The 26114-nt window shown below is 38.7% G+C and overlaps 1 protein-coding gene across 2 annotated transcripts; it reads right to left on the reverse strand.

The window, feature by feature from the left end:
- Nucleotides 1-113: 113 nt before the first annotated feature.
- On the reverse strand, nt 114-25360 carry dbndd1 (dysbindin domain containing 1). Of its 2 annotated transcripts, XM_030723714.1 has the most exons (6): nt 25323-25360; nt 25075-25240; nt 24876-24926; nt 15467-15610; nt 8630-8767; nt 114-1518 (listed from the first exon to the last, which is right to left on the reverse strand). In XM_030723714.1, the coding sequence occupies exons 3-6, from the start codon at nt 24904-24906 to the stop codon at nt 1364-1366; spliced, it is 468 nt and encodes a 155-aa protein (XP_030579574.1). In that variant the 5' UTR covers nt 24907-24926; nt 25075-25240; nt 25323-25360; the 3' UTR covers nt 114-1363. The 2 variants fall into 2 exon arrangements, with proteins under 2 accessions (XP_030579574.1, XP_030579566.1); XM_030723706.1 differs by lacking the exon at nt 25323-25360 and having other exon boundaries at nt 25088-25304.
- Between the last annotated feature and the right edge of the window lie 754 nt (nt 25361-26114).

Consider the following 26114-nt stretch of genomic DNA (forward strand, 5'->3'; position numbering starts at 1 on the left):
CTTCGACTTGTATGAAATACATGATTGTGTGAGTGCTTGCTGTTCACAGCATACAATACAGAACGGGTCTCCTCCACACTGCAGTAACTACATGAGTCACGCAATAACTCGTACTCTTTTATTTCAATTTCTTTTTCCTTCTACCGTCCCAGTGTCACTTTAATCCACTGTGTCACAGCATTCAGAATTATTGGCACTCTTGGTATAGACAAGCTGAACATGCGACAAACAAATCAAGTAATCAGCTATTCCATTTGCTGACAAGGATAAGAAATATTGCATTGGTAGTTAAATTCACCTTTTGAGAGATGGTTATAAAATTTTTGGCACTTTGTTGTGGTTTTGACATCCATGCAAATCCACCTATAGTGAGATTTGACCTTCATTTTTAACTGCTTCGAGTGTAACCCATCTAGTTAATGCATGTCTCGGTGGAACTTTACTAACTTTGGATTGCTTCATGCTAGTAGCAGCAATTGTGGCAAAGAGTGTTTTCATAATGATAAGGTAAAATGAGCAAGTTCTGCAAAAACAAATTTGAGTATAGGGAAAGTGTATTGCATACAGCTGCTACTTGGTCTCTTTATCTTTCTGAGCCATCTGCACCAAATGCCAATAATTCTGCAGGGCACTGTACATACAGTTCAGTGAAGAAGTGCATTATTTTTCTCAGGCATTTTAAAACAACAACACATTCTTCATTAGGATTAAGAAGAAGTGATAGACAGAGCTGAGCCTCACAAAAACCAACATCCTCTGCTTGACTTATCTTACTTCGAGGCAATACAGAAAAAAACCTCAATAGGAAATCGGTGTGATGTTTTTTTTTTTTTTTAAATGGCTGATCAATGATTTATCTTGTGACACGATAACTCAGAGTGAATCTCAATGTCATCTGAGCATCATGTGAAAGGTCTAGCCTCACGCTGTGGATATTTCAGGGTCAATCTCACTGTGCAAGCCCACCCTGTGAGGCTGAATGGATAAAAGTGCTATTATTCTGCTGACCTAATACCCTGTCTGTCAACCAATAAACAAAGACTAAAATCTGGCAGCTCAGAGTGCACTAAGAACCTTTTGCTTGAGCAAGGCAATGATTGCGTGGGTTTGTGAGTGTGGGAGAGACTGGGACAGGGAGAGAAGAAAGTGTGAGTGTGCACATTGCACATCTCAACATCTTTAGTTGGTGTACAGAGCACAGTGTCCAGAGTTCAGCCTGAACTCGCCCAGCACCATGTAAGATTATGTGAGAGCATGGTGGCAGAACGAGGGATCTTGGTCCGCGTTGTGTGACCACTCTGGCTGTGTGTCTGGCTCTGGGTTTTTTTCCTCTTTCTGTAAGCTGGTTGGTTCATGTTGGATATCATGGTTGCTTTGGCCTTTCCAGCTTCATTAAGGGCTCTGTGGTGTCTGAGTCACTGTGATGCTTTCTCTCTCGTGGAGGCTCAACTTTGCTGCATCGTGTCCACGAGGGGGAGCGCATGTACCCACCTCTGGGAAGCATAGGCTGGTGGGAACCTGAGAATTAAACGCACATCAACCTGTTACAAAGACGAATCCAATTTTTTTTTTTGTTACATGGAAACCAACATTTCTGTCATGTTTGAGCTTAAAAATACAACTGTCTTCATGTTTACTGGCATTTGCATACATAGCTTGACACTAGCTAAAACCATATCTGAAACTCAGTGCTAAAGAAACAACCGAAACCTTACAGGATACAGTTGCTGCTTGCTTTTCTCTCAGCCATGAAATCCTTTAATCCATGCTTGGACACACAGCCTGTGCATACCAGCTCTGTAAAGCAGTCAGGATTGTTGTTCATTCAAGACTATCATGAAAACAATAGCTGCACTTTTCAGGATTGTTATACAGTTTTTCCAATTTTAGCATCTTAAGTAATCCAAGAAGTTACGAGTGTTACTCATTCCAAAAGCTGCTTTCTCTTTGCATAAACTAGCAAATAAATATATAATTCCATTAATTATATTTCTGCTGTAACTTGTAACAACTTGTCCACTTTATATCAACTGCTTCTTTTATTTATTTTTTAAAATATTAACCATGCAAAGATTTTTCCATTTCATACCACTTGGTGGCAATGTTGCACCTACCAGGAAGACAACAACAAAGCAATTTGGGGAGACTTGTAGACTGAAAAAAGAGCTTATAATTGGCCATCTTTCATCACCCATAGCAGACCTAACATGAGGCAGATAAGTATATACATCTCCCCAAAGCCACATCCACACATTAGTGAGAGAGAAACAAAAAAAAAAAGGGGGGGGGGGGGGGGTATTGATCTAACTTGATTGATGGCTTCTCCACTGGGTTTTAATTAGAGGGACAACTATTTTTTTTTTGTGAGCATCAGAAAGGGGTCTGATGGCTGCTGGTTGTGTTCAAGTAGTTCTAAAAATGTTTGTCTGCAATATGTCTGGTATATAAATATGCAGCTGTGTTATGCGCACACAGTAAATCTGATCTGCATTCCTTGTGCGCTTTGCTCAGATTTCTCTTTACACCTGGCATTAACACAATGAAAAGACTGAAGAAGAGGAATTCAGGGAAAGTTGAAAGATACTCTGAGAATAACGCACAACAACGCTTCAACACAAGATTCTGTTACATGTGTGACGGCACAGAGAAGGCAGCTGTAGCAGGACACCAAATTTGTAGAGTTTGAGAGAATGCTTGTCTTTTTAAAGACATTTAAGGGTTTTTGGTTTGTGTTGTTTTTTTTTTAATTCTGTGGTTGCTAATTTCAGCACAGCTAAGCAGTATTTGGGAACTAGGGCAAGAATTTATCAAAGAAAATAATCTGTAAAGTTATTAAAAAGCCATAGCAACCCTAAAGGCAGTGAGTTCAGCTGAAATCTGCCAAAGTAAATTTAAGACCATGTTTATAGTGGGTCTATAAAAAGTGATACAGGGCTTCTAAAATTTAAATGATCACTGAATGGCACTAGACAGAAAGCTGTCATTGCACACTTTGCACATTTAAATGTAATGCATCACAACCCAGGCTGTGACATCACTGCAAGTTTTTGTGTCTTTTAAGAGCAGATTGGAAACACCTCCTTTGACTGATCTGGGTGTGGCTCGCATAATTTTTTGCTGCTGTGCCTGTTGTGTTTCCACAACACAGCACATCACCACCAAAGGATCCAAGAATGACACTGTCCCTTCACTGCACAAAATAATGAACCCACAACTCCTGATACTTTAATATATAACAAAAACAATGCAAAGAGCCATAGTGTTAAATGCATTACTGTTTCAATAAAAAAAGAATAGGAGGCCAAAGCTACGCCTGTTTTTGTTTTCCATGGACGCATAAACTTTATGGTTCATCAAGCTCATCTGCGAGAACAAAGAGCAAATCCACTGGATCTTTCAGGCTTTTGTTCGGTGTCTCTGGAGCTGCTCTAGAACAAGATGCTTGATGAAACAGTAACTGTAGCTATGAAGTATTGTTTGACAATTTTCAATAAAATCAGAAAGAGAGGAGCATTTAAACGAAAGGGTAAACACACAAAGCAGACAGCACAGAAAAGAAAACAAACACATCACAGACATATTTAAGTAATATGAAAGAGCAGTTACACAGATTACAATAGGTGTTGAAATCCCTTTTGAAGGACCAGGCCTCGTTTCCAGCAGGGGAAAGTGAATTATTCAGGAACCTACATTTAGCTTGAACTCGGTCACCCATCTTTTGCTCCCCTCCTCTTTTCTCCTTTCTTTAACCACTTCCTTAGCTCCTACATGCACTCAGCAGTTTCCCGTGGAGGCTTATGCTAACGCAGCACAACTCGGCGCTATCTGACCCACATTTGCAATGCAAACTTCAACAGAAAATAATTAAATCCAAGTCTCAACCTCAGGTCACCAATGGCTTTATGGGGGCAAACTCTACATCCTTTAGCATGGTTCAGTTTGCAATACGGAACTGAACACGTTCAGCCAGACTGTTTTTAGGGAATCCAGAAACAAACACACTGGTCCTCACATTGGCCCATTTGGATAATTGCTGCTGTCATTTTCTAGCCAGTGTATTTATTACATAATTAGGCTAAATTTGTTTAAATATACATAATTAAATATACGTCTCTGCATTGGTTAATAAAGTTATTCCTACAAAATTTTATAGTGATAAACAAATGAACAAATCAACCATCTGTTTAATTTGATACAATTTTATCCAAAAACTCCATGCATTGTTTGCACATTGCTTGGCTCCACAAAACAACGTGTTGTATAAATGATGTATGCAGTGTAACCTACTGGAAGCTGTATTTGTATTTCCTTAGCTGATCCCATTTTAAGATTTCAGTTTATCGTTCTGTGTTCAGTTTTCCAAAAAAACCTTATGCAAATAGCACCTTGCACTTAACTGCACACAACCCTGATTTATTATAAAAATGTTTTTTATACTGAAAATATAAGTTAGAAACAGTTGTTTTGTGTCTCTCATGATAATGAGACTTTCAGAAAATCTTGGCTCTGTAGCCAGAACACTTACTGGTTGCATCCATGTGAAATTGCTATGCTTCCTCTATGCAAGCCATAACTGAGGCAGACATGAAGACTGGGAATAGCAATGAAGACAACCCAAAAGTGAAGAGGAGGAGGATTGTTACAGGTAGAGTTTGTTTTTTGTTTTTTTGAGAAACGCACTGCGCCGAATGAAGCAGTTTGTCAAAAGGTTAAAATCTTCAGATGAGTAGCTGCCGCATTAGCAGATGACTGAGCTATTTTTATTCGTGATGATTATGCAGCTAAAAAGGCACAAGTGAATGAGACACTACTTGATTAGTTTAAAAAAAAAAAAACTTAAATCACTTATTGCATGCTAACATTTAATCATTGCAGGGATTTTATTTTCTCAGAGGGCTAAGGGTTGTGTATCATTAACAGCAGGATGCTGAGCAGCAGCCGTAACAACAGCTGGTCAAATTCTCTCCATACTCAGGCACTTCACAGCCTCCTTTATTACCTCCCCTAGCATAGGATACACCAGACCATCCTTTGTGAAAGGAGATAATTCCATCCCATAATTCATAGAAATGCATAATCAGACTGTTCATGAAAATAATCAATATAACTCACTCGGTGGTATGTTTTGAACTTTCAACAACAGGCTGCTAAACCAGGTAAAACCTATTAAAACAGGTGAACTATGACATCACGCTGCTGTAATAAAATAATAAAATCTGGTTCTTGACGAGGTGTTGACTTGTGTAGAGAACACAGATTTAAATAAACTCTAAATAAAGATTATGAGATATATTAATTGATGAAAGTCTATGTTCTGTGGCTGTGGTTCCATTACTAATGCCTTCTGTTGCTACTGCCAGCCTTTAGGATTATCAATAAGTACATTTTTACTTCAGTCAGCTAGGACAGGCTCCGACTGGATAAATGATGGATGGAGGGAATTTTACTTCAGGTCACAGAAAATCTTAAGAAAGAAGAGGACCATCTCTCCAGCAGGAAGAAATATTAAAATAGGATTTATTCTGTTTTATTGTCTGCAGTGTGTATTATTCTTTAAAATTTCAACCTTTCTAATGAAGTGATATTTTTCACCGTTTTTTCTCGTTTATATGACTTGCATGAAACAACAGTGTAAGAGCATGTTGGGCTCCACATCTTGTAGACCATCTTCTGGATGCTGTAGTTTCAACATGGCAGACACCTGCTGTCACACTGTTATGGAGTCTTGTGTAAGTACAGTCAAATCTTCTGAGCACCAAGTTTCTCTTTTTTATAAATAAATTCTCCTTCACACATTTTCCTGCTGTCATACAGTTTTCCATCAAGGCAAAGCACAGAAAAGCGATCGGGAAAAGAAGATCATTATTAGACAATTCAACTGCACTCCAGGACAGTCTTGATTACCAGACAGTTGAGCAGCAGTTGACAAGTTGTTTGCACTTGCACTTTTCAGCTACTAAAAGCAGCCGTGGCCCTTTACTAACAAGAGAAAACTTAATGTGATAGATTTGAAGAGCGCAGCTGTTGAACTGTCATACACACGTATAATTTTACTCACTCGCTGTTCTGCTGTCCAAGCTGACCTGCAACTTATTATTGTGCCATTTTCAGCAGCAGCAGCAGGCAGCAGTTTTTAAAATGCTCTACAGTCCACTGTACAACACCTGCTCTGCATCCAGCAGCAGACAGAAAACAGAAACTAGCTGGTGAGCATAGAGGAACATTTAACAGCTTAAGACTCTGATACCATCCTGAGGAGCTAGCTGAGACCTACAACAGTGCTAAATGAGGGTAATATTAGACTTAAATAAATGCAACTCCTAACAAAAAATAATAAAGTTCTGTAACAACTGGGTGTATAAATAAGGCGATAATGTGTGTCAGTACTGAGTCGACAACCTGCTTCACCCTGGATTTCAAATTTCCCAAAAACTGCTGGTTTAAGGAAATCTGTTGCATTTTTCCATCTAGCATAGCTGAGTTACTACAGTAACTTCATAATCCACGAACCATAAGAATACAGTTGTTACCATACCATTAGATACAGCACATAAAACAGAGTGGACAAGGTTTAACCAAAAAAAACAAAAACAAAGGAAAATTTCTATTTTTGGACAAACATGTCCCTCTGCAGTAATCACTGTATACCATCTCTAATTTAAATAAATGACTACAGAGCTACAGACAGCAGTACAGGGTATATAGCACAGATCCCACTGGGACCATAACTCACGCTTAACACACTGTGTCATGATATGGAACAGTAGCAATAAATAGAAAAGAGAAGGAACAGGATAATGCTGTTAAAGATGCAGGTGCCTGTAAGAGTGAGATGCACCATCACAGTGTTAACTCAGCGTTAACACTTTGTGCTTATACGTGTTCAGCCTTCTTCTGAACCTGTTAGGTACTCTCAGTCAAACAAAGAACTGGTTAATTGCATGTAAAGTCACTTTTTGCTGGATTTGATTCATTTGGCTGATATGGGGCTGAAGTGATGCAGTTCCAGTTCGCCATAATAAAAGAATTCACATTTGTGATTAATCACCTTAATCTACATAAAATTGTTTCCTTTAACAGTTAGGCAATGTTAAAAAAAAATGAAATTAACCAAGTTAAACTGCCCCTTTTACTTAACCACTGACACTGTGAAATAGGTTTTTAATGAGTCTGTGAAGGAGTCACATGACATTTCAAATTGTTATAGCTCAGCAGGCCATTTTAGGACCCTGCTGGGCCATAATGATACAAACTCTCTCTTGCATACACCATGGTCATGTTTCCATCACTTCAGAGGACCTTACATTGACTGGAGCAGGCCAGCTCCTGGAGTAGGCTTTTGTCTCCTGCTTACAATACTAACACTAATGGTCTGACTTGCTTTTGTCCCCAAAAGACTGTCAGATCAACACTGCTGATGTCCCCACAAAATGGGTAACAGAAGTACACATTCTCTGTCTCTCTTACACACACACTGTTCTACCCCCACAAAATGATTGCTTCTTTACTTTTCACGCCCACAGTAACTAATCTGGGAAATGTTTCCCTCAACAATCAAATCACATGACCAAAAGCTACAGGGAAAAGGGTTGGGAAAAAATAATGTGCTTACAAAGGAGGTTGTTTACAATGATTATTGTTAGCACTGGCATAAATTAAAATTTGTCCATGGGCCATGGTGTACAAGATGTCTCAAGGAGACTGGAGGATAATTGGTTTTTGTATGTACTGTTGTCTCAACAAACCTTGAGGAAATATACCGTACTCTGCAAAAGTCTCGAGCTACCCCTCATTATAGGAAAATGAGAAATAGGTGCAGCAATTTCTTGAAAAGTGTAAGCATAAATGAAAATATAGTACATAAAGCCAAAACTGAGTTTGTACAATTCTAATGAGCTTGAAAGTCAAGACCACCTTTTTTCTTCAACACAGTCAGAACTCTCTAAGGCAGCTTTCTTTAAGTCGTCTTCAGGAAGAGTTCTCCAGGCTTTTTGGCTGCCTTTCGTTCTATTCTGTCAAGATGATCCCACACTGCTTCCATAATTTTGAGGTCCGAACTCTGAGGAGGCCAATCTATGACTGATAGTGTTCCATTATGTGTTTTTCTATCCAGGCATGGTATTCAGGTATGCAGTGGCAGTGTGCTTGGGATCACTGTCATGCTGAAAGAGGAAGCTGCTGCTACTTAAACCCTTTGCAGATGGTATTGCATATTAGATCAAAATCTGATGTTATATTCCAACAATTTTGACAAAACCTCCAACAACACTGGCTGAAATGCAGCCACAAACCATGACAGAGCATCCAGTGAGTGTCTACAGCCATCTGTAAAACACAGATGGCTGTAGACACTCACTGCTGTCCCTCTTTCCTGACCTTGTCTGACCTTGTCAATGACAATTTAAACCAAAAAGTTTAAATCTGAATTCACATCAGACCTGTTGCTGGCAGAAGCCTGGAGAACTATTGCTCAAAACCACTTTGAAAAATTACAAGAAAAAATAAATAAATAAGGTGTGGCTCAAGAGTTTTGTACACTACTGTACATCCAGTTTTACTTTCCTTTATGTTTTAATTATTCATGTTTAATCCAATATATATATATATATCAAATCTTAACAAGCATTACCTGCTGGTGACTCATTGTGGTTCTCCTCATCAGAATCAGCGAAAACTTCAGCCAGTTCCTGGTCAGACATATCAGTGAGTTCAGTCAGATCCAGGAGGTCAAAGTGTACCTCTAAAGAAGACACACTGCTCAACGGTTCTATGACGTGGAGAAAGAAAAACATCCTTTTAGGCTGGAGAGAAGTTGGGAGATTAAAATTAATCACTCACTTTTTGCTGACAGTGCAGAAAGAAAGTGTCTCTTTAAAAGAAGTAGGAGATAAACTGAATATATTTGAAGAGCTCAAGTAAAGGGCTCTTAAATCTATTGTACTCATAATCAGATCAATAGCTGGCTCTTGCAGTACTATTGCAAAATCAATTTCTCTTCTGCTCTTGTATCCACTTTAATCTGTACCCCTTGTGCTCCCCATTACAGAAATATTTCACATACTGTACATTTCTTAAATTTGTGTCTGATTTTGATGCTTCATTCCTCTCTCGGCATGACGCCTGTGTGTCGACTCAGGTGGTGACTGAAGAATTGAAACAAGAGCTCCATGGAGACAGAAATAGCCAGTTCTTCAACGTACTGCGAGCTCCATTTTTTTTTCTCCTTGGTGTGTTGCACCTGTTCTTTTCTACACGAGCTTCTGAGTCCTTAGCAGGCCGTTTCCTCCACTGTTGCACACAACAGGGTGGTATTAACTTGTGGTGTGCATCAAAATGCCTGACTCAGCTTTCAAGCCAAGCAGCTTCCATTGGCGAGAGTTTAATGTAATGCATGTAAGGTAATATTTATTCAAAGACCCACGTAACCTTTTACATAAAGAGCACCAAGAGAACATCTGCTTGTCTCAGCATTACCCAAGTTAGGAAACAATTATATGTAATAGAGCAGAGCTAATCTATCATTACAGTGAGAAAGACGTCTGCAGCGAGGCAGCTGGAGGTGTGCTTACATTTCCTTTTCAATCAGTGAATGAAAGCCTGCCAAGCAATGTCTGAATGAAACACATCACTGGCTGGTTGTGGCATGACTTTGTAAAGAAAGAATGGGTTCCATGACAGGTTGAATGCTATTATTATCCTGCGCTGTTTGCACGCCATTTTCTGGACAGTTTAAGACATTGTTTCAGGCTGAAGAAGCAGAGCCCACTCTCCTGCCTGCTGTGTGTTTGCCTGCTGCTTTATATCATTTAGTTTATCATGGTCCTGATAGAGCACATATTGATTTATAAAAGACTATTTATTATGCCAGGGAAGTAGCTGTGCCATTTTTGAGATATAAGAGAAGCACTCAGCACCAGAAATCCCAGAACCCAAGAGGAATGAAAAATAAGGAAGCACTGACAAAGAGAGAATACAAATACACGTAACTGAATATAGCAACTATCTGAACCCCTTTAATGAAATGGTTCAGTCAGCCAGCTTCCATTATCACACCATTAACCACCACCACATAAAATTAAAGCAGCAGCCACAGAAAGACTCAGCAGACAACACTGAGAACTTTACATCCAAAGCTTGAAGGTTTCTATTTTTGCTGTCTGAGAGTGGTTTACAATAAACACTAAAACATGCAATAATGGTTTAAAAAAAAAAAACATATTTTACATTATTTTTTTATACATCATCTCTTTAAATTGATTCTTCAGCATGCTTGTGAATATATTTTACTTTTTCTGCAGGCAGGAAGGTGCTTGCTACAGTTATCAGTCTTTTTAACTGCCTTTTGGGAGGTAAAAAGAAACCAGAGGCAGTGAAACATAAAGAAAACTGTGGGGGAGGAGATGAAGAAAGATGAGGGAGAGGCAGGGTGATGGGAGAAGAGGGAGAGTTGGGTAAGGAGCTAAATGTAAAACAATAAAATGGGTATGGAGGAGAGAGAAAAGGGGAAAATGAGACATTATGTGAAACAACACCCTCTCCTTCCATTTTCTGTCATTATTTTCAGCTGATTAGGGTAATTCCCACTCTATTGTGCTTGCTTTTAACCACCTCTCCCCCATCACGTTTTTCCCTTTTCCACACCCTTTCTCCTTGAATAATTGATCAGTAGGTTTTCAGTCGCAGACAGACACGCTGAAACAACTGCCTGCAGTTCAAAAGCCAATCAGTGGCACGCCGAGATGTCAGAGGGGGAGGACAAAAAAAACAAAAAAAAAAAAAAACAGACTTTTGTGCCTAAAGAAGATGTAAAAGACTACCATTTCTTAGCTGGTGGCCTTGCAAATTCACATTTATTCATTTTGTCTCCTTCTTCACTTACACTTTATTTTTTCACGTGTGTGCATGCTAAACATGATTTCTCATTTAGTTTAAAACAATATGACTCTTCAGTGTTTTCCCTTATTTTCTCTCTGTGCAAGTATAAACATACAGAAGGGTTCAACTGAAGGAATAAAAATAGGGAGAACGGGTAAGAGGGAGGGGTTCACATTTGGGAGAAGGGATAAGAGGGTAGAGTGGATGCGCCTTGCATGCTGGATCTGTATAATCCCCTTTCTTTCCTGGCTTATCAGGGCTCTGAGGTCATCAGTTCAGCCTGAGCAGATTGTAATAATGACTGAGACTTAATAGAGTGAATAAGACTAAGACAAGAGTAAGCTATTGATATATATAAATATTAAATACAGAGTTTAAAATATATAGATTGTTTTCCATCATATATATATATATATATATATATATATATATATATATATATATATATATATATATATATATATATATATATATATATATTAGGGGTGGGACTTAATTTCGATTAATTAATTACGGGGAAATTAACGCGTTAAAAATTTTAACGCATTTTAATCGCACTTTGCACCGTGGAACGTTTCTCAGTGCGCGAGTTCCCGGCATGCAGATTATATCGACGCACAATGTCCAAATTAGGGGCCGCATCCTGTGAAGGACCCGGCCCACGTCTTTCGCAGCCCACGAACACCACAAAGGCCGGAAGTGAGCAGCTAGCCTTCATATCAGCTGCCGTCACCTCTGCGTAGCTCATGTCGCCTAGCAACCGTGAGTGCGAAGCACAGCTGTGTAAAGCAGCTGATTAAACGGAGAACGAACTTTTTCTCCTTTTTGTGGTTTAATTTTAAGTCTTTAATTCAAAATAAGCTGTTAAAACAAGCATAACACATTTCAACATCAAGGAATACAGCTGAGCTAATGATTAATTTCCAACTATAACAAGTGAGACATTAATGTTGAATAAAACTATCCAGTTATGATGCTTAACTTTAGTTTCAGGAGTTTGCTTATCACAGGAGCACTGCCACCCTTTGTTGGTCTGTGTAGTAGACTGGTGGGAAAATAAACAAAATTTTGAAGTTTAAGCTTATGTATATTGATTCATTCATCAACTAAACTTAAATTAATATTTCTCATGTCAAATATTGAAATGCGATTAAAATGCGATTAATTTCGATTAATTAATTACAAAGCTTGTAATTAATTCGATTAATTTTTTTAATCGAGTCCCACCCCTAATATATATATATATATATCCAGTTTGTATCCAGTTTGCCTGTTCAGATTTCTTAAGAATGATCTAAACATTTACTTACATTTCTGGGGGCTTTTTAGCCTTAAACCCCAGACTCTGCAATAGCCTATAAAAGTCAGTGAGCTAAACCAGCACCCAACCTTTAACTACATTTATCTAAATATCTTTTCTTTACAGGATGTTTTTGCTTTTGAAGGACACAAGCTGAACCAAAATCCTGAATTCCTTTGATCTTGCCCATGACTCCCAGTTTCAGTTATTAAAGAAACTCTTGTTTGGGCAGTCGCCATAAATTTTTTTATTTCTTTCCATCCATGCTATCAGAGTGCAATAGATTTACAGTGCAGTTTTCTTTGGGTTTGTATTTATTTGTGGATGCACCCCTACTGCAGGTTTTTTTGTTGTTGTTCTTTGTTTTGGGTTTTTTTTTAACGTACCACTTTAGTTCCTGCAAACCAAATGATCTTTTATGGGATATTAAGATGTTTGTTTTTTTTGAGGCTGGACCTAAAAATAAATGTTGTGGATGACTCAAGAGCAAAGTGCAGCTCTAGGAGATTATTTGTTTCTGCACCATTTTTGGATGAAGTTTTGATGTGGTTCTTTAGCGCCGTAGCTTTAACCTCTCTTGCCACATACTATTAGCTGTGCTGCCAGGTAGCACGGTTATGTCGTGGGTTACATTAAATCAGATAGACACAGAAATTGGGCTCTGGATGAGCTGTCTCCCTAAAAAAAGAGTTCAGTTTGCGAAGCAGAAAAAGGCTGCGTTGTCACCCATATAGCTCCTGTATTCGTCTCTGTGTTCTTGTGCCCTGGGAGTCTGGCACTTACAGGGAAGCCTCTGTATGAGACTAATGCACAATGGGTCTGTTCAGTCGAAGCTGTGTTGGACCAGAATATGTAAAACAGTCAGTAGTCATTCCATGGGACTCGAGACCTGCAAATATATACTCTTGTAATTCATAATTATATTAGTGAAGCAATGTATTAGAGCTCCACAGACATGAGTATGAGATTTGTAATGTATTGTGATATTCAATTTTATTCATATAGCAACAAATCACAGCAACAGTCACCTCAAGGCACTTTATATTGTAAGGTAAAGACCCTACAGTAATACAGAGAAAACCCCTATGAGTTGACCGTCGTCACAAGCTGGTTTTCATGACTCATGATTCCTCAGCTGTGGAGTCATGAAGCACATCATCTTCCTGATGTTTTAGTTATGCGTCCTTGTGGCCAGTCCTCAAGATAAGATGCACTGAAACAGAGAAGTTAGTCTAGTACTTTCTGATCTGTTGCTCTCTGTCTTTATTATTTAATTGTTTATTATTTGGTTGATCCACTGTTTATTATCTAATTTACTGGAGTTTTACCTTTCAACAATTGTCCTTTATTCACTGAGTAAAAAATAATCCCTAACACCCCAACAAACAAAATGACCCTCTATGAGCAAGCACTTGGCAACAGCAGGAAGGAAAAACTCCCTTTTAACAGGAAGAAACCTCTGGCAGAACCAGGCTCAGGGAGAGGCAGCCATCTGCTGCGGCTAGTTGGGGGTGAGGGAAGAGAGCCAGAGATTAATAATAACTAATGATTAAATGCAGAGTGGTGTATAAACACATAGAGAGTGAAAAAGAAACACTCAGTGCATCATGAGAATCCCCCAGCAGCCTTGGCTTATTACAGTGTAACTAAGGGAGGGTTCGGGGCCATCTGATCCAGGCCTAACTATAAGTTTTATTAAAAAGGAATGTTTTAAGCCTATTTTTTAAAAATAGAGAGGATGTCTGTTTCCCAAATCCAGACTGGGAGCTGGTTCCACAGAAGAGGGGCCTGAAAGCTGAAGGCTCTGCCTCCCATTCTACTCTTAAGTATCCTAGGAACCACAAGTAAGCCAGCAGTCTGAGATCGAAGTGCTCTATTGGGGCGGTATGGTACTATGAGGTCTTTAAGATAAGATGGGGCCTGATTATTCAAGACCTTGTATGAGAGAAGAAGGATTTTAAATTAAATTCCGGATCTAACAGGGAGTCAACGAAGAGAAGCCAATATGGGAGAAATATGCTCTCTCTTTCTAGTCCCTGTCAGTACTCTAGCTGCAGCATTTTGGGTCAGCTGAAGGCTTTTCAACGAGTTTTTAGGACACCCTGATCGTAATGAATTGCAATAGTCCAGCCACAAAGTAATAAATGAACTAGTTTTTCAGCATCACTCTGAGACAAGATGTTTCTAGTTTTAGAGATATTGCACAAATGCAAGAAAGCAGTCTCACATATTTGCTTAATATGTGCATTGAAGCACATATCCTGGTCAAAATGACTCCAAGATTCCTCACAGTGTTACTGAAGTCCAAGGCAATGCCATCCAGAGTAAGTACACCATGTTTCTAAGATTTTTAGGGCTGAGTACAATAACCTCAGTTTTATCTGAATTTAAAAGCAGGAAATTAGAGGTCATCCAGGTCTTTATGTTTAAGACATTCCTGTAGTTTAACTAACTGATGAGTGTCATCTGGTTTCATGGATAGATAAAGCTGGGTATCATCTGCATAGCAATTAAAATGTATGTTATTCCTTCTAATAATCCTGCCATAGGGAAGCATAAATAATGTAAATAGATTTGGTCCTAGTACAGAACCCTGTGGAACTCCATAATTAACCTTAGTATTTGAAGAAGACTCCCCATTTACATGAACAGTAAATGAAGTCTATTAGATAAATATGATTTACTTGAATACATACAGCATGCTCTAATCTCTGTAGTAAAATATGGTCAACAGTATTGAATGCAGCACTGAGGTCTAGCAGGACAAACAAAGCGATGAGTCCACTGTCTGAGGGTATAAAAAAGTCAATTTGTGATTTTGTGATCTTCACTAATGCCGTTTCTGTAATGTGATGAATTCTGAAACCTGGGTGAAACTCTTCAAATAAACCATCCCTCTGCAGATGATCAGTTAACTGTTTCACAACTACTATTTCAAGAATTTTTGAGATAAAAGGAAGGTTGGAGACTGGTCTATAATTAACTAAGACAGCTGGGTCAAGTAACAAATTTTTAAGTAATGATTTTAATTACAACCACCTTAAGGCCATTTTTAAACTGCTTGAAATGGGGGACTATGTCTCAATCCACAACTGTCACTGATAAAACTCTTACACAGAAACTTCTTCCCTCATTCCTCACCTTCTTCATTTAAGAATATTGATCGGGTATCTTGCTCAAGGCTTTTCCCACCTATAATTAGCTTGTAACACCTCTTTACTGCCAATGAATATTCATTATTATTTCACATTGTTAAAATCGTCCTCTCATTACACTTTCCTTTGTACTCACGTCTCTTTTCAGTGATGTGCAGCAAGCTAGCCGTGTGCCCTGACAGGCTGCCCTCCTCTTCTGCTAATGGGTGCTGAAACAGCTCCCTGGACAGGTCACCTGAGCTGGAGGGCTTCAGCAGCTTCTGGATGTCTTTATTGGGCTCTGTCATCACACGTAGACCCAGAAAAAGAGATGGAGCATAAAAAAAGAGATTTGAAAGCAAAGTTAATTATTTTTAAGTCTCTGATAAAATATTTCATTAGGTATGCTATACCAAAAACAATTTAAGGCACCACAATGAGGCAGAGAAGATACTGAGTAGTGAAATGAAACAAGTACTCAGAACTGAAAGAACTCAGTGATAATCCTCCTTGTATAATCACGGTTATGTGGTTTCCAAATCAGACACCAGCTGGACATTAATCCTAAGTTACCTGCATCACCTTATAATGCTCGACCATCTCAGTTACTTGTCTTTCTGTTATATAATGCAAAAACACAAGTTCTTCACAACATCTATGCCACCTACACACCAATATTAGTTTAGGCTTTAATGGTACATATGTATCATATACAGTTAGGTCCATAGGTTTTTGAACAATTACGCATTTTTTTTGTGTTACCTCTGTGCACCACCACAGTGTATTTTAAATCAAACAATCAAGATGTGTTAGAAATGTAGATTTTCAGGTTTAACAAAATATTGAATTAAATGTTTAGGAATTAACATCCACTGTTATACACAGTCCCCCATTTGCAGAGGCCCAAAGGTTATTGGACAAGCGGTTAGACAGGATAAGCAGTTTAATGGACAGTTGAGGTCTGTTCTCTTGTTATTTCATGACAAATTAAGCTGATAAAATATATTGAGTTGATTCCAACTGTTGAACTTGAACTTGTTAACTTTTCACTGGAACTCTCCATATGACGGTTCTGGTAAAAAGTGGAATGGCCTCCTTCACTTGATGCAAGTACAGGAGGCCATTATTAGGCTAAAACAAAAACAAACAAACAAAAAAAACAACAACACAAAATAAGTCTATCAGAGGATAACAAAAACTTCAGAAGTGGCCAAATCAACAATGTGTTACATTCTTAAAAACTTTGGAGGATGTAAGTTTATCATTAATAATGTCGATAATCAAGAGACGACTTCATGAATGGTTTACAACAAGGTGCAAACCACTGGTTACACTCAAGAACAGGAAGGCCAGATTTTGCAGAAAACACATAAAAGAGCCTGCACAGTTCTGGAAAAAAAAAAAAATCTTTGGACAGATGAAACCAAGATTAACTCGTGCCAGAATGATGGAGGAAGATGAGGACATGTGATTGTTTAGCCTGCTCGGCAGATATTGGTCACCGATACCAACAGCAACATATACACCCTCTTGTTAAAATACTGCCAGATAACATCTTTAAAGATAGGTTTTAACCACCCTCCTACATAATATTATATAGTAAGATCAACTTATTCATGTCCAGTTATTTACAAATCAAAACCTATTATCCATTACCTACTGCTAACATAATGTTTATGTAAACATCTGTCATGTTATCTGATTTTCACTGTACTACAATACTACAAACTTCTTAAAGTAAAAAAACAAAAAACAAAAAACTAAATGAATACATTCATTCATTTTCTTCTGCTTATCTTTTCAGGGTCGCTAGGGCTGGAGCCTATCCCAGCTGTCATAGGGCGAGAGGAAGGGTACACCCTGTACAGGTCGCCAGCCAGAATACATACAAAATACAATACTATTCTATTAAAAGTAAATACTGCCCACTGAGTGAGCTGCTTTGGTGGGGGCTTTCTGTTGATGATGTGACTGCTGATAGAAGTAGCAGGATGAATTGTGTGCAGTATATTCTCTGCTCAGATTCAACTAAATCTGCTGCAAACCGATTGGACAGCACTTCATAGTGCAAACGGATAATGACCCAAAGCATACTGCAAAAGCAGCCCAGGAATTTCTCAAGGCAAAGAAATGGGATCTTCCTCAATTGCCAAGTCAGTCACCTGATCTCAACCCAGTCAAAACTGAAGGCAGAGAGACCCACAAACAGAACGTGGCTGCAGTCAAGGTGTAGCAGAGCATCTCATGGGAGGAAACAGCATTTTGTGATGTCTAGACTTCACGTAGTCATTGAGTACAAAAAATATTAATCCAATTATTAAAAACTATTTCATATTTAAAATTTGTCCAGTATTTGTCCAATTACTTCTGAGTCTGAAAATGGGGAACTATATATAACAATGGCAGTAATTCCTAAGCAGTTAATGCAATACTTTTGTTAAAGCCCTTGAATTCTACACTTAAATCACATCTTGACTGTTTGATGTAAAATTCACTGTGGTAGTAGACAGAGGTAAAATTACAACATTTTTACCTTCCAAATATTTTAACTGTCCCAGTATTTATGGGCGTGTGAATGCACGTGTGATTCCTTTGAAGGAGACTGGTTTTCTGCTTGGTTTTTCTACAGATATTCAATTCATCAATTGTTGTATTATAGTAATTTTACTATTTCTACAGAAAATGCCTTCCTGTAGCCTGGTCATGCTTTTTGCTAAAGCCAGCTAAAAAAAACATCTCAAACATCTCTTCAAAAGGTTCACAGAGGCTATTAACAAAATCTGAAAATAGTAGGGACTTAAAATAGCATCCCTCCACAGTCAGGAGCATGCATAAAATCTAAATTGGTTAAACTTGATCAAGGTTAAATTTTCACCTGTTTGATGCAGCTGAAAACACAGCGCAGAATGTGAAGAGCCTGAGTGAGCTAAACTGCACAATCAGTGAGAGGAACAGAGAGGGTAACTGATATTTCAGGCACTTGTGGAAGTTTAAAAATCACACTATAGTTTTATCACAGAAGTAAACTTCCCAATCAGTAGTATTGCTATCTGGGTAAACTCTAGCTCTACATTCCAGAGGAATAACTAATAGATATTCCTTTGTTATTCCTTTAGAATGGAAGGCTTACTCAGATAACAATACCAGTGCATAAAGAACTAAAATGACCACCTCATAGCTGTGTGCTTCCACCAACCAGTCAAGTTTACATTCATGTCTGTCAAGACTCATAATAAATGTAGTGAAAGGTTGAAAGGAAATCATTTTGATGTTGGAAGTTTGTTTAGTCCATAAAGATTTGGATCCAACCAAATGTTAAATAATGTCATAAACTCCCATAAACTCAGTTATTCCCAGAGAACAGCATTTTTATAAAACATCAAGAAGTTACAATGACATTCAACATTTTACTTAAAAATTGTCACCACTGTATTGGTCTATCCTGCTATTAGTGGATATATTCTTCTGAGTTATGACCAAAATGTGTTTTGTGAAGTCAAAAATGTCCTTGACCACCCCCAGGGGTGAAAGTAGTTTTAAATTCTTGCCGGTGCTATGACAAACACACATAAAAAAAAAATATATATATATATATTATATATATATATATATATATATATATATATATATATATATAAATAAAAAAGAATCAGTTTACAATGTGGAATATATATATTTTTGTGGAACTGAGATGTTTGCACACAATGCACACTTAACACAACTGATGACCACCTCCATGCATTCTGGCTCTGTCCACCAATACAAAACTTGTGGACAGAAATAACCACCAAACTTTCGCAAACCTCAATCCCCTTGGCATCCACTGTGTTTTGGAGCTGAATGCGCTCTCATGTAGCGTAAATGAAATCTCCGGTCATAAGCAGTGTTTTTCAGCTGTGCTGTGTTGTTGAAATTAGTTAATCTCTGTTTGATTTTAATTGAGAGAGTTTGTAACAAGCAGACTGACATTAAACGTAGCGGTAAATGTTTTAACCTGTTAACTGGCCGAACCAAAATCACCTCCAAAAACTACACCCATGTCATTGCCCATTAACTGGCCGTGTCCTGTCCTCCGGCATGTAGTGCATTTTATATGAAAGGCTAGACCCTCCCATTTTGATTGACACCTTATTCGGCCAATCATATTAAGAAATGGGCTTTCCAGAGCCAATAATAACCAGGGAGTGACCATCTCACGGGACCTGTCCTGGACTCATCACATAAACATCACTGTGAAGAAGGCCAGACAGCGTCTCTACCTCCTCAGGCGGCTGAGAGACTTCAAGCTCCCACTCAAGGTGCTCAGGAACTTTTACACCTGCACCATCGAGAGCATCATGCGTGGGAGCATCACCACCTGGATGGGAAACTGCACCAAGCAGGACTTCATGGCTCTAAAAAGGGTGGTTCGTTCAGCTGAACGGACCATCAGAACCACCCTCCCCAACCTGCAGGACATTTACACCAAGCAGTGCAGGCTGAGGGCCATGAAGATCCTAAAACAGCCCAGCCACCCTGGACACTCTCTCTTCTCCCTGCTCCCATCAGGCCGGCGTTACCGCTGCCTGAGGGCTAAGACTGAAAGGTTGAAGAAGAGTTTTTACCCACAAGCCATCCGTCTGCTCAACTCTGAGCCCTAACTGGACCATTATTGCACAATGTAAATATTATAATCTATAATTCCATGTAAAAGTGTGTATAGTGTATAGTATATAGTGTGAATTACTTATTTTTATTCTTCTTATTTATATGTGTGTGTATATATGGTTGCAGGTACAAAATACATTTCACTGTGCATTGTACTGTGTATAACTGCGCATGTGACAAATAAACACTATCTTAATCTCAATTTTAATCTTAAACCAGGGGGTGTCACGTAGCTTTTGGTTGATTTTGGTGCAGCCAGTAACATGATTGGTCGAACGAGGTGTCAATCAAAATAGGAGGGTCTAGCCTGCCATATAAAATGCACTACATTCGTACCGCTTACATGACGTGGCTGTCCGTTTCCGAAATCCTCGATCTCTGAGGGGCGAGAAGGTAGAGACTTGAGGCGCCAGCATAGCACGAACAGTTCAGAAACAATTTGAAATGAGAAAAAAAAAAATCAATTTATTAACTGATTAAGTCGTGTTTTAGACTGCTTATTGCTAGCGGATCTATTCTGACCCAAAGTGCAGCCGTGACCGGTTCTGAATGACGGCTTTACAGCAGACAGCTGCTCCAACTCTTGCCGGTACTGCGTACCGGTGCAGAATCTTTTTGTGGTACGCAGTACCGGACTGTACCGGCTTACTTTCACCCCTGACCACCCCCCCAAAAAAGTTCATCTACGAGTCCAAATGCTAAATTTGACAAAATTCCCCAAGATATTGGATCATGAGTTTGAGGGTGGATGGAATTATTAGATGGATGAATGGACAGCCAACCTGAAAACATGATACTTCCAACTAAGGAAGCATTAAACATTCATTTAAAAAAAGAAAATAAAAAAGAAAAGAGTAATTTATTTACGGAGCAACATGTAGCAATAACTTTGGTTGTATTTGATGATAACATACAGAGCAGATGCAACTGTGGGAGTACAGCAGCTTCCTGGTGGGCCTCACCAGATGGTCTGTACCATTTCTACTTGCAGTATGTTCAGACTTTGGAATTTCTTATTTCAGACGAAAAGCATGTTACAGCCAAGGTGAAGGCAGAACATGATAGATTTTCATTGCAACCTGAGAAGCAAAGTGTTTATTGCCTGCTATTGATTAATTTCCCCCAGTGAGGAATGAAATGGTATAATGAAATGTTGGCTCAATATTTTGATCGTAAACAGTTGTGCTTTCCATTTCCTTCAGTAAACACTTGATTCCATCCATCAATCAATACATGTATACATCCCTAAGGAAACGTTGTCTTTAGAGAACAGCTACATGCAAGACACCAATCAAAAGTTATTCTCTCAGAAATACCTGTGTAGTACTGGCCCATACTCTTTAGACAATACAGGATGCACATGATGCGTGCGTACGTATTGGCTTGCATGTTTAGTATTTTAGAGGAAAATGACTATCAAAAGATCTTTAATAAAAGTCACAGAATTTTCTGCATGTACAGGAAGACAATTTACACATATGGTCAGATGCAGCCACTAACTGCTAAAATATCTGTGAAGAAGCCAGAGCAAATGATGACAATTATAAGTCAGTGCTGTTAAAAGACAGCCAGTCATACATATGCCCTTATGACCTTGTCTCGAGCTGTCAGCCATGACTGTCTGTGAATCAGCTAATTTGAGACAGGCAGATAGATGGAGGGAGATGTAGAAACAGGGAGTGGGGGAGCGGGTGAGATGATGTACTGTACAATTGCCAAAAAAAAAAAAAAAAATCAAATTAAGAGTCTCGGTTTAATAAATCACTTACTGTTTGACTGTGTTGCACAGGCAGGAAAAATTAACATGCTCTATGACCTTGCCAGGTCATTGTGCTTGCTGATATCTCTGTCTTTCATCCCATATATGGTCTACATATATTTTACACTACACCCTCAGTGACAGTTTTATATAAACATTACTCCCACAGCAAAGTGAGTTACTGTACACAGAGGATGATGAATATAAAGCTGAATTAACAGCACAGCACGGTTTATGGTGCTTTTAATGCAGTTTCTTTTAACATTATTTCTAATCCTCATACATAAGACTGGGGCTTTTTACACACTGTTAACTTCCTTAATTAAGACTTTCAGTTTGTTCCCAGCAGTTTCTGTGTTTGCCAGATAATACCATCCAAAAGTCATGCTTTGTGACCCAGTTCTGTGATACATCACAGTAATGATGTTCACTCTAATTCAATCTCATATTAATGGACAACTTTTATCCCTATAGTGGGCAGGTAATTCTGGCAGAAAGCATGAACATGTATTGTTGAGATGAAAATACTGGTAGAGGGAACAAGGTCATAGCAGGAAATGGCATACCCCATTTAAAAGGAAATTTCTGAGAGTATCTGCTGAAAATGTAATTTACACTGACATTGTTTAACCCCATGGTACCAAACACTCTGAAAAATGTCTCAGCTGAAGCCCCATTTGGCTTCAGCTGAGACATTTTTCTAAATTCTAAATTGTAATTTTAAATTCCTTTAGAATTACAGTAAGGACCATAAGTTGTTGTTTTTTTGGGGTTTTTTTTTTTGGGGGGGGGGGGGGGGGGCTATTACACATTTTTTTATAGTTTTGCCTCTGTACAACACCACAGTGGATTTTAAATCTAACATTCAAGATGTGATTGAAGTACAGCTTTTAAGCTTTAATTCAAGAGGTCTGGCAAAGGTACTGCATTTAATTCTTGGGAATTACAGCCATTTTATACATACATAGTTCTCCATTTTCATTTTAAAAGCAACAGTTTTATGGCTAAGTGAGACCTGTTGTATTGTAATTCCATCACATATTAACCAGATAAAACATACTGAGTTAACTTTTCACTGGAACTCTCAATATGAGGTACAAGGAGATGTCAATGCCAGTGAACGAGGCTATAAATCGGCTTTAAAGAATAAAAAGAAGAAAAAAAAAGCAAAATAAACCTGAGATCTAAATGATGGAAGAGAAAAGCATGAAGGATGAGAGAAACAACTCTTGATCCGAAGCATATCACATCATCTATCAAACATAGTGAAGGTAAAGTTATTGCATGGACATGCAAGTCTGCTGGTGGAACCAGACCACTAATATTTACTGCTGATGGAAGTTTCAGAATGAACTCTGAAGTGTGCAGGGCTATACACTCTGCTCAGATTCACCCAAATGCTGCAAAACTGATCAGCGCTTCACAGTCCAAATGGTTAATGACCCAAAGCAAACTACAAATGCAACACAAGAGTTTCTTAAGGTAAAGAAATGTGATATTCTTCAATAATCAAGTCAGTCACCTGATCTCAACTCAACAGTGTATGTCTTTCATTTACTGAAGACATCACTGAAGGCAGCAACAAATAAACAGCAACTGTAGGTGATGGCAGTAAAGACCTGGCAACATTGACTGCAAGGGATTTTTCTCCAGTTATTAAAAACAGTCCTTATATTTTATGTTAATTTTTCCTATTACTGCTGAGCCTCTTAAAATGGGGGACTAAGTATAAAAATGGCCATAATTCCTACAGAGTTAATGGGATACTTTTGCCAAACTAATTAGTTTAAAATTAAAAAAAAAAAAAAAAAAAAAAAAATTTAAAACTGAAAGTTCCATCTTGATTGTTTCATTGAAAATCCACTGTGGTTGCGTAGAGGCAAAATTACCATTGTCATTGTCCAAATATTTATAAATCTGACAGTATACTATTAAATAACACTTTTTCAATAATAAAAGAAGCTTTTAACAAGAGGTTATTTAAAGAACTCCTAAAGGTGCCTCAAAGACCCATGAAAAAAATTACTTTGGGGTCATAAATGGTTCTCCAAAGAACCCATCCATCCATCCATCCATCCATCCATTCATTCATCCATCCATTTTCTTCCGCTTATCCAATTCAGGGTCGCAGAGGGCTGTATCCTCTCCAAAGAACATCACAGATAAATAAATGAATGGATAAATTATTAGGATGAAACAAGGACATGAACATAATTATTGGCTGCTTAAATAAATTCATTAATTTTTACTTCATTAAGTAACATATAATTAATGAATGAAAAAATCTGCTTTGGGAAGTGCATGGTAGGGCTGATGGACTAGACTGTAAGGGGAAAACAGACCTCTAAAACGTGTAATTACTTGTGGACCTGTACTAAAAATCAAGCAATACCAAATGCATTGCCAGCTAGACACATTATGCGCAAAAATATTACAGTTTTACAGCTGTAGAGTTTTACCAGATTTCTCCAGGGTTCCACTATGAAAGTGACAGTGGAATTTATAGAGTAATACTGCATACTGCAAGATGTACATTATGAGAAATATTCTGTAGTTTTTCATTAAGCAAAGCTAATCTGTCCCACAAGGAGATGAGATTTAGAACTTAATACCATCATCCCTGTAAACGCAATACTGGCACTGAAACACTGCTCAGTGCATCCACACAGTGCAGGCTTCTCTGGGTGGCCTTTACACAAAGGCCATATGCCTCTACTATTGTTCTGTAATTTTCATCAGTGCAGCTTCAGCATGGTTGACCTATAGTGAGCAGCTATATTATGTTAAGCAATAGATTAAACATGAAGCTTGAATGTAGAAATGCCCCCTCCCGGATCCCGGGGTGAGGAGAATGATCAGAGATAGGGCACTGTGGTACTGCTATATTTAAACCTCACACTCTATTTCAGTGATTAACTCCTGACAGGAGAAGAGTTACTCACTCGTGTGATGCAAGCATTAAACACTGATTAGGCTCCAGTTTAGCAAGTCCCCAACTGCACACATCATGAATGTATGAATACACATAGCAGGCAGGTTTTTCACGGCACAAGTCAATTAAGACAAAAAATAAAATAAAAGAAAAAAATAAAAAGACTCAGCAACAGCCATCATCAACCCACCAGCAGTGAGAAAAGCAAAAACAGAAAATGGCTCTTACCTGGGCTCCCCGCCCCTCCCTGTGCCTCCATGCAGCTCAGCGGAGAGTGTCCTGCGGTTCACCACACCAGCATCGGAGAGTGAAGGAGACAAATGGGAAGAAAGGGAGAGGCAAGGAGAGAGAGACAGTGGGTGTGTATATGTGTGTGTGTGTGTGTGCACGCATATACAAGAGTAAGGGATGGGTGGACGCAGCAGACCTAAAGCTTTCACCTGCCTCTGCTCCTCCTTCCTTTTTGTCCGCTGTTGTTCTAGATTTCCCAAACAGGTGATACTGCCTTTTCCTCTTGCATAGTCCACGTGCCCCACTCTGCCATCAGCACTGAACTGCCTCTCACACAGCGAGTCCACCACAGAGAGGGAGGTCTGGGAACAGCGACATCACAGTGAATTTCTAAGCCACTTGCTTTAGTAAATGCAGCATTGTGAGGCTTGGCTTGGTATGTACCGAATACACAGAGAGAGATCCAGAGAGAAAGGGAGGGAGGGCTGAGCTGGCAGGCAGCCCAGACTGGGGGGTGGGGGGGTAGGGGTGGGGGTATGGACCACTGGGGGTTTGGGTGGGTGGGGTGGGGGACAGTGTACACGAGTGTCAGTGAATGAGTATCCCAGAGTGCAGGAGGGTGCAAATGCATTAATGTGGCACAATACTTTGTTGATTCTGTGGGACAGAATTAAAACAGAAATACAGTTTATCGGTGATATTTGACAGAAGTATGAATTCCATGCCTTCAAAAATGGGAAGGGTGCTTCCTTCTCTTGAAGGAAATATCCTGGTAGATATCGCTCTCTAGTGGCAGGATTTGATGCATTCAGGTAGTCGTATCAAGTTTACATGCCAAAATATCACACAAAACCATTAAAAAAGGGGATACACAGCACTTAGAGTGTGGCATATTGAAAATTGATGTTAACATTCATGTTTACAGTGTTATGCACTGCTGGCTGAAAAATCCTTCAGCCTAGCCATGATTTTACTTAGAGTAACAGTCTTACTCTCTTACTTAGTTCTGATGCCATGATTTTACCTTTTAGTTTTTCTTCTGCTGTAAAGACATTATTGTAACTTTTATAAATGGCTGCAAGTTGATTTACCTGAAGAAATCACTAATGAGTTAATCAAGTCAGACCAGAATATCATTTTAATGCTACTTTAATAGAAGGTCTACAACTCAAGTAAACCTGAATGTACAAAGAGGTTAACATTGTCAGTGGCACAGGAGAATCCTAAATATTTCTT

Source organism: Archocentrus centrarchus, chromosome 3 (genome assembly GCF_007364275.1).
Source record: "Archocentrus centrarchus isolate MPI-CPG fArcCen1 chromosome 3, fArcCen1, whole genome shotgun sequence".
Classification (NCBI taxonomy): domain Eukaryota; kingdom Metazoa; phylum Chordata; class Actinopteri; order Cichliformes; family Cichlidae; genus Archocentrus; species Archocentrus centrarchus.

Coding starts and splice junctions, on each gene's coding strand:
- dbndd1 (XM_030723714.1), bottom strand. CDS start 24,906: ATGGAGGCACAGGGAGGGGCGGGGAGCCCAG. Junction 15,611..24,875: donor GGGAGGGGCGGGGAGCCCAG/GTAAGAGCCATT, acceptor GTGTGATGACAG/AGCCCAATAAAGACATCCAG. Junction 1,519..8,629: donor CCACAATGAGTCACCAGCAG/GTAATGCTTGTT, acceptor TTTAATTCTCAG/GTTCCCACCAGCCTATGCTT.